The 8,140-nt window shown below is 68.3% G+C and overlaps 1 protein-coding gene across 5 annotated transcripts in view; it reads right to left on the bottom strand.

Moving 5' to 3' along the window:
* Nucleotides 1–8,140, bottom strand: part of TNK2 (tyrosine kinase non receptor 2) — a 31,148-nt gene that overhangs the window by 976 nt on the left and 22,032 nt on the right. For 3 of the 5 annotated variants that reach the window (XM_026070941.1, XM_026070937.1, XM_026070940.1), the window contains 4 exons: nt 5,864–6,058; nt 3,768–3,859; nt 2,979–3,098; nt 761–2,124 (listed from right to left, as the gene is read on the bottom strand). In XM_026070941.1, the coding sequence (XP_025926726.1) occupies nt 761–2,124; nt 2,979–3,098; nt 3,768–3,859; nt 5,864–6,058 (1,771 nt within the window). The remainder of the gene's footprint in view (nt 1–760; nt 2,125–2,978; nt 3,099–3,767; nt 3,860–5,863; nt 6,059–8,140) is intronic. The other 2 variants (XM_026070938.1, XM_026070939.1) reach the window with 2 other exon arrangements.

Raw genomic sequence — 8,140 nt, forward strand, 5'->3', positions numbered from 1 at the left:
ATTTTGGAAACGCATGGGACTTCTGCTTCTGTGGGTCTGCCAACCTATCCCCGCAGTACCACTCCCTCTGTCCCCCGGGGTGGGCAGTTGTTGGGCCAGTGACCTCTAGACCCTGCTGCCCTGGTTGTGAGCAATCCCTTCGTGGCACTGTGAGCTTTTGGGGTGCACAGACCCTCCACCCGAACCCTTGGCTGCCAGCTGTCTGCCCCTGTGCTCCTGCCCTCTCTGGCACATCCCAATGTGCTCGTCCTGCCTGGGACAGGGGCGAGCTCTTGTCCTCCCCACAGCCCAGCTGGAGGTGCCCCCACCCCCTGCCCTCCCATCCCCAGGATCTTCAGTTCCTCCTGGGCTTAGATACACATTCCCCAGCTGGGACAAACCCAGCACTGTTTGCCCTCCAAGCCCAAGGGGACCAGAGCCACTGCCCTGTGCCTGGCCACGGTGGCCAGCTTGCTGCACCAGCCTGGAGCTGGGGCCATGGCTCACAGCCTGCCCTGGGGCAGGGCTAACACAGGTTAAAAGGGTGATCGATCCCCATTTGGGCATTGCAATGACAGTTCTGCACTGTGGTGACTTTGGAGAGCCCTTGTAGTCAGTGCTCCTTGGGGTTGGATGTGGGGAAACCGAGGCACAGGGTGGAGACAGCTCTGGCCCAGGCGGTGCAGCGAGTCCGTGGCACAGGCCTGGCTGTGGACTTACACCACTTGGACAAAAGTCACCCTGCTCCATATGACTCATGGACCCCGGGGAAGCCACTTACCAGCCGAATCTTCTCAGAGGGGCGGTGGCCATCTGGTCCGTCATAGACGATCTTTTGGAGGCTGCAGGAAGCTTTCACCAGGCACTTGGGGCCAGGGTTGCTGTTGTTGGAGGAGAAGTTGGCCTTGTAGTCTGGCTGCTGCTGCACCATGGGCCGGACAGTGGCCGTGGTGACCACACGGGATGCTGGCGCCTCCTCGGGGCTTTTGGCCTCCTTGAAAAACTTCTCATACTTGTCCAGGTAGGCAGGGCGCTCAGGCAGCAGGTAGTAATGGGTGCTGCTGACTTTCTGCCCATCCTTCACGATGGGCAGGATACAGGGCCCCTTGGGGCAGTCCTTGCCCTGCGCCTGGATGACCTTGGGGGTGGCGTATTTGGGGTCGAGGGCAAAGCTCTGTGTGGTGGGCATAGGCTTCCCCGGCGAGGTGGAGAGGTAGGAGCAGAGCGTGGCACGCTGCTGGGGAGAGCCCACTTGCAGAGCCATGGGGCTGGGTGTCCGGGAGGTGGGCTGCGACAGCGGGTCCCGAGGGGGGATCTGGGGCGGCCGGTCGTCCTCGCCCCCTGAAGCTGGCGACAGCTCCCCTGACCAGCGCCCGGGCTCGTTCCTGCGCAGGGGCCGGGGCGGGATGGGGACGCGGGGTGGGATCTGGGGCTTGTCTTCAGCAGGGGCCGCGGTGGCAAAGGTGGCCAGCCCCAGGGGCACGTTCAGCCTCTTCATGCACTCCTGCTGCAGCTCCTCGAAGATCTCGGTGGTCTGTGTCAGGCTGGGCTGCTTGGCCTCCTTGGGGGGCAGAAAGAGGTTGTCCTCCAGCACTGCGGCCCTCTCGCCCTCGTCCACAAAGCCGTAGTTGGTCTCACCTCGCTCCCGGGCTTTGGGCAGTCCCGCACGGCTGCCCCGCCGCCCCAGGGGGCTGTTGATGGAGCACACCTCAAAGTCGTCCTCATCCTGCGCCACGTCGTCGTAGGCCGGCGGCGGGGGCAAGGGCCGGGCATCCCAATCCACCACGGGCGTGGGGTGGAGGGGCCGGGGCAGGGCCCGCGTGGGGCTCTGCGGTGGGGTCTTGTCCAGCAGCGAGAAGGCCTCCATGGCCAGCTTGGCGAGCGAGGGGGCCGTGAGCTCGCCCACGGGCGAGGGGCTCAGTGGGGGCACCTCCTCCCCAAAGTCGATCAGTGTCACCTCGCCGCCTGCCGGACCCTCGCTCGGTGGCTGGCCAGGCTGCCGGTCGCCCACCTTGGTGCCTGACACCCGGGCCGAGGGCTTCGCCAGCCGCAGTCCCTTCCCTGGGCCCGGCTTCTTCAGGCAGAGCTTCCGGAGGCCTGCGGACAGCCCGTCGTCCTCCTCACTGACYGGGTCGTAGGAGGGCTCTAGGATGTGACAGAGAGGGCGGTGAGGGTGCCGCCAGGTCCCATAACCCCTCAGCATCCCCATCCCATGTTCCCTGCTTCCCTTGGGGTGGCAGGAGGGGACAGTCCTCCTCGGAGGTGACTCCAGCCCTAGGGGGCATGACGGGTGTGGGGGAGCATCTCCAACCCCAAGACCCCAATTGCGATCCTTCTTAAAGCGAGAACGCAATGTCCAGAAAACTCACCCAGCCCCACAACACGTCAGCCTGGGCAACCCCTTGCCCTGCTCCCGTCTTCGCCCCCTTGGCCGCAGGGCTGCCGCCGTCCCGCCCTGCTGCTCCTGGGGCAGGACCTGCCCCGGGCTGCCCCTGCCCTCCTCCGGGCCACGGCTCGGGGGACCCGGGCCCCTGCTTAGCCCGGCTCCACGTCTCTCCGTCCACGTCACACACAGCCACCGCCTGCCCCCTCGCCCCGGCGCACGCCCATGCCACAGCTGTGCCCGGGCCGAGGGGCGACTCGGCCCCACGTGGCACCTGGGTTAGTACTGGCAGCGGGTAACACCTCGGAGCAGTTAGTCCCCGCCGGTCCCTCCACGGGAGATGTTTGAGGAGGGGCAAAGGCTTGGATATGCCTGYGGGGAGATCGGGCATGCAGCAAGGGCAGCACCATCTCCCTGAGGCTGGACTTGGTGGGGGGCCACCTCACTTGGGCCCTGCCCTGGATTCAGAAGAGGTGGCACTGGGCAGCGGACACATCCCAAGGGGGAGCGTGCCATCACCTGCGGGGGCCTGGCCACGTCTCCCGTGTGGGGCCAAGCGGAGTGGAGGGGGCGGCAGGCCACCCCGGGCGAGAAGCGCACAGCACACCCCGAGTACCTTGGAAGAAAGGAGCTAAGAGAGAACAGAGGGGGCACGAGCAGGGCTGGCGGCTCCCAGAACAGCCCCACTTACTCGTAAGCAGGACGGCAGGCTGAGGCGGGCGCGGAGGYGGCTGCCCTGCGGGAGAAGAGAGAGCCCGAGAGGAGGGGAGACGCGGGGTTAGTGCGCGAAGCAAGCGGGGAGCCAGGGCGCTTAGCGGGAGAGTGGCGCACGCTTCGCCCCTCCGCCGGCCTCGGCTGCGGGCCTCTGGTGGGAGGCGTGGGCATGGGGCAGATGCTGGTGGCAGCCCCCCAGTTTGCAGGTTTGGGGGCTGGAAGCACATCCGTGGTGTCTAAATTCCTTGTGCTCCCTGGGACCCTGCGGCTCTGACCATGTCGGTTAGCTGAGGTCCCCTATGATGGGGAGCCCTCACCAGGCTTGGAGGGGACGAGGGGCCCGTCCCAGCGCTACGAGTGACAACAGGGTGGAGGTTGCAGCCCATCTGCGTTGGCAGAGCCCGTGAGTTGCCCAAGCTGGGGGACGCTGCTGGGCTGGATGACAGCACAGCCGGTCCTGCCGGCACCCGCGCACCCCAGCCCCACCTGTGTCCCCAGGTCTCCAAAAAGCAAGTGGCAGCAAGAGACAGAGCAGAGAGGAGAGACAGGACAGTAAATCAGTGCTGGCTAGTCCTGCCCCTCACCCAGACGGCAGGGCACAGCTCCTGGGGCAGAGAGGAGACCGAGCTTAGCACAGCCCAGTGTAGCTAGTGGGCTGGAGACAGGGGGATGAAGGGGAAAAAGCACTTACTTTTAGCCCTTCCTGGAAGCTGAGTGGGTCTGGCAGCAGTCAAGTCCACGCCTAAAATGTCAGGAGGGTCCATGGGATTTCCCAGGTACAGCCTGCAGGCAGAGAGGAGAGACAGGCTGGGCATCAGCCCCGTGCATGGCCCCCTCGCCCCCCAGACACCCAACACGTGCTCACACGCATGTGCAGCTCGCCGCCGCCTCTGGCAGACGGCTCCCAGGAGGGGCCCGTGTCCTGCCCCCTTGCACATGGGATGGGGCAGGGGAGGAGGCAGAGAAGACCCCACAGTCCCCTCCTCTAAGCACCACGCGCCCAGGGAGCAGAGCCAGGCGGGGGCARGAAGAGGCACATCCCGCTGCGAGCACCGACCCCGCGACTGCTGGGCTCCGGGGGACGGGTCACTGCACCCCAGGAGCTTTCCGCCCTCGGGGCTCTACAGCGCAGACCCTGGGGCTGCGCCGGTATCGCCGATCCCCCGCTCCAGGTGCAGCGCAGGGCCGTGCCCAGGGTGCCGAACCAGGGTGCCATACCCAGAGCGTTGCACCGGGGTGCTGCAGTGGGGTACCCTCCCGGGGTGCAGCGCCCAGGACGCTGTGCCTGGATGCTGCACCGCGGCACTGCACCAGGATGCGGTGCCCGGGGTACGGCATCCCGGCACAACGTGCCGTGCCGTAGCCGGGGAGCCGTGCCGGGGCCAGCCGGAGCGCAGCGCGGCGGGAGGCCTGGGCGAGCCGTCGCAAGCCAGGCGTGGTGAGACAGGGAGCCGACGGGAGCCGTCGCAGCCCCAAGGCCTGGGCGTGTGCCGAGCTCGGTGCGTTCTCTGCGGCCCGGCCCGGACGGCACGTACCCAGGGCCCGTGCCCACGCAGCGGGGCGCGGGGAGGCCTGCCAGGGCACGAGCCGGCTCCGCGTGCGCGGCGGCTCCGTGAGCGTGCCCAGGGCCGCTGGCGCAGCCGCCCCAGGGGGGACAGCCCACGGCACGGGGAGGTCAGGCTGGGACCGAGGGCACTGGCAGAGCTGGGGGGACACCCCAGGGCTGGGATCCTAAATGGATCAAGGTCCCAAGGGATCCTTTGAGCCGGGTGGAGGTGCTGGCTCTACCCAGCAGGGTCTTCCCAGGCTTTGAAATCGTATTCCCCCACCCCCAAAACAGCCCTCCTACACCAAACCCAACGCAGGCAGAGACCCGCTGTGCCCCCCACACCGAGCCAACGCGCCCCTGCCCGTGGCCCGCTCGGCTCGGCTGCACCCCAGGGCGCAGGGCCGTCGTGGCCGTGCTCAGCACCGCGATGGACACCAGGAGCGAGCACCGGGCCGGGCCCTGGGTCCCGTCGGGTGGACACGATGCCCAGCCCCACAGGGCGCCCTTGAGCACAGAAACCCTCCTTGGCTCCCCGATCCTCCCCCTTCCCACCTCTCTCCCCCGTTACAGACCAAACGGTGGCCTCTCTTGCTGGAGCACAGGGGAAAAGAAAGGTTCTTTCCGCTGGAATTTTTTTTTCTCTTTTGTTTTTAAAAAGGACACATGCAATTAAAAGCACGTGGCCAGGCTACACCCTGGCTCCCCTCCACGCACATGACGTAAGGAGTCAGTTTAGGAGCCCTAGTACACCCCAAAAGTGTTGGATCCAGCCCTGGGATGGGAACAAGCTGGGGGTGCACTGTTTTGGGCTGAAATGTGGCCACCTCCGGGGTGGCGCTTCACGCCGTGCATCTCCCCCAGGGAAGGGGGAGCGCTGAGAAGCGAAGAGGGGCTCTGGGGCCAGGAGAAGATGCTCTCTCCATGCAGCCCAGCCCAACACTTGCCCAACGCCATGCCCTGATCTCCCCGGGGACGGCACGACCACCTAACCCGAGTCCAGCCCCACGGCCCCCCACGCGCCCCCGACCATGCAGCGCCCGGCCCTGTTAGTGAGAAGAGGCGAGGAAGTTAGTCAAGCCGCGGGGACCCTGCGCAGAGCGATGCTCCCGAGCAAGACGAGGAGGAAGAGCCGTTTCAAGGAGGGAAGGCCGAGCCACGGCTCCTTCCTGCGCCCGGCAGGGAAGGCAGGGGGGAGGCGGGGGAGGCAGGGGAGGCAGAGAAGACAGAAAGTTTCTTACTCATCAATTTTATCGGGAAACCCCCAGCACTGCTGTGGGTTGGTGTCTCCATGGCCTGTGTGGATGAAGCTGTTTTTAAGCGGCTGGCTGATGTCGTGGGCCGACAGCCCTGCCACCGAGGTCACCGTGTTTCGGGGGAACTGGCCCACTTTTAGGGTCCGCTTATTCTGACCCCGCCACCAGTAATTCTCGGCCCTAAGGAATAAAAAGGACCTCGTTACCGAATGCGTGAAAGGAGGGCGAAACCCCGCGGTGGCGGGGCGGGGGGACACGCACCCTGCCCCAGTGACACAGGAGGAGGCAAAGTGACTCACCCAAGGTCACACTGGCAGGCGGTGGCACGACCAGGAAGGGAACCTGGGTGTCAGGGATCCCCGGGGACCTGGGTGTCTCTAGGGATCCTAACCCTCCACCGTGCTCACCCCGGCACCACGCTCTGCCTCCCTCCCCATGGACCCAGATGCCAAGAGGGGGCAGGAGCCGACCTGCTGGGGGCGCGGGTGGTGGAGAGCAAAGTTCCCAGCTTGCGCCCAAAAGGACGTTCCCCTTCCTGACCCCGATTGCCCCGAGGTGTGTAGGAGTTGCAAGGTGACACTGCCTCGAGCTGTGCCCGGCTGGTGCCCCCATAGCGGGGGACAGCGCAAGCAACATGCACAGGACCGAGCAGCTCGGCATCGCTGCCAATCACCATCACCGATGCCCGCGGGGGGAACCGGGGTGGCCGTCCGGGGGACGCAGGGCTGTGGGGTCTCCCTTGCTTCTGACGTTACCAAGGAGCCCTCTGGCAAGCAGGCAGAAACACAGCGGCACTGAAGCTGTGAAACCTCCCGGTGTCACCGGAGCGAGGCCAGGCCAGCCCCGGGGGGGGGGGGGCAGGGGGAGCCCCGCTGCCCCGAGGTGGGACGGGGCGGCCGTACAGCCGCGGCAGGGTTCGGGAGCCCGACGCAGGTCGGACCCCCCGCAGGGGGGGCCCCCGGCAGCGCCCCCAGCCCACGCGGGGGGCGGCGAGGCTGCGCGCGGTGCCAGCCCGGCGAGGCTGGCACGGGCCCCACGGTTTCCTGGAGTCACCTGTGACTCACCCCCGGCCACCAGCTCAGCCCTTTTCCTGTTTACCTTCCCCGCTGCCGCCAGCCAGCCGCATTACTCAGCGGCGGGACCCTCGGCGGGGCCGGGGCAGAGCCGAGCCGGCACCGGGCACCCTCCCTCGCCCGCAGCGCGCCGGGGCTGGGACGGCTTTCCCTCCCTGGGAGGTCCCCCCCGCTCGCCCTCCCGCCTCCCGGCCGCGCTCCATCCCTGCCGGAGGGATGCTGCGGCCAAGCCGGCCCCTCCGCTTGCCGGCCCCATCCTTCAGGAGGGTTTTCGGGGTGAACCCCGCCGGCACAACCCCCCTCTCCGTCCCCTCACGGCGCACTGTGCCGCCCGAGGTGGCGTCCCCGGCCTCGGGGCCGCCCGGCACCGCGGGCGCAGGGCGCCACGAAAGCTGCCCCCGAGGCGGTGCTGGGGCCAGGGGCTTTCAGGTAGGTCCCCCCCCGTGCGCGGAGCCGGGGGGCCTCTTCCTCTGCCCACACACACGTATACACACCCGGCGCTTGTTTTAACGACACGCAGGGGCTTGAAAAGGGGCGGGGGGTGTTTACAGCGCCCCGGGCGGCTTCGCCGGGGCCGGATGCGGCCCCCGGTGGGAGCCCCCCGCCAGCCTTCCCCCCCCTGCCCGGACGTCCCCGGCGGGAGCGCGGCGGCGGGAGCTGCCTCTGCTCCGGCGGCTTCACCCTGGGGAAACTGAGGCACGGGGGGGTGGGGGGGCAAAGCCGGGGCTAGGGAACGGCTCTCCCTCCCGGGGGCCGCGTCTGAGCCCGGCGCTCAGGCAGCCCTGGCAGGCTTTGCAGCTCCTGCCCGCTCCCCCCAGGCTGCAGCGCCCACGGCTGCCGCGCTGCCGGTGCATCGTGCAGTCCCGGGCGCATCTCGCCGACCCACCAAACCCGGCCCCGACCCACTCCCCCCGAAACGTGCCCGCCAGCCCCCGGCAGGGCAGCGCCGGGCCCCTGACCCAGCGGGGGGGGGATGCCAAGGGCCAGCGTCCCCGTTCCCCCGGGGAAACTGAGGYAGGGGAGGCTCTGCCCCGGGCTCGGGCAGGCGAGCTCGCAGGCAGCGAGGAGGCAGCGCGCGGCACCCGCGGCTCCCAGCGCGCCCGCTCCCCGCCCCAGCACGGCCCCGCGCCCAGCCGAGCCCCCTGCAGAGCCGGCGCCCCCCACGCCGACCCCCCGCTCCGTCCTGCCC

The sequence above is a fragment of the Apteryx rowi genome, unplaced genomic scaffold, assembly GCF_003343035.1.
Source record: "Apteryx rowi isolate R43461 unplaced genomic scaffold, aptRow1 scaffold_32, whole genome shotgun sequence".
In the NCBI taxonomy this organism is placed as follows: domain Eukaryota; kingdom Metazoa; phylum Chordata; class Aves; order Apterygiformes; family Apterygidae; genus Apteryx; species Apteryx rowi.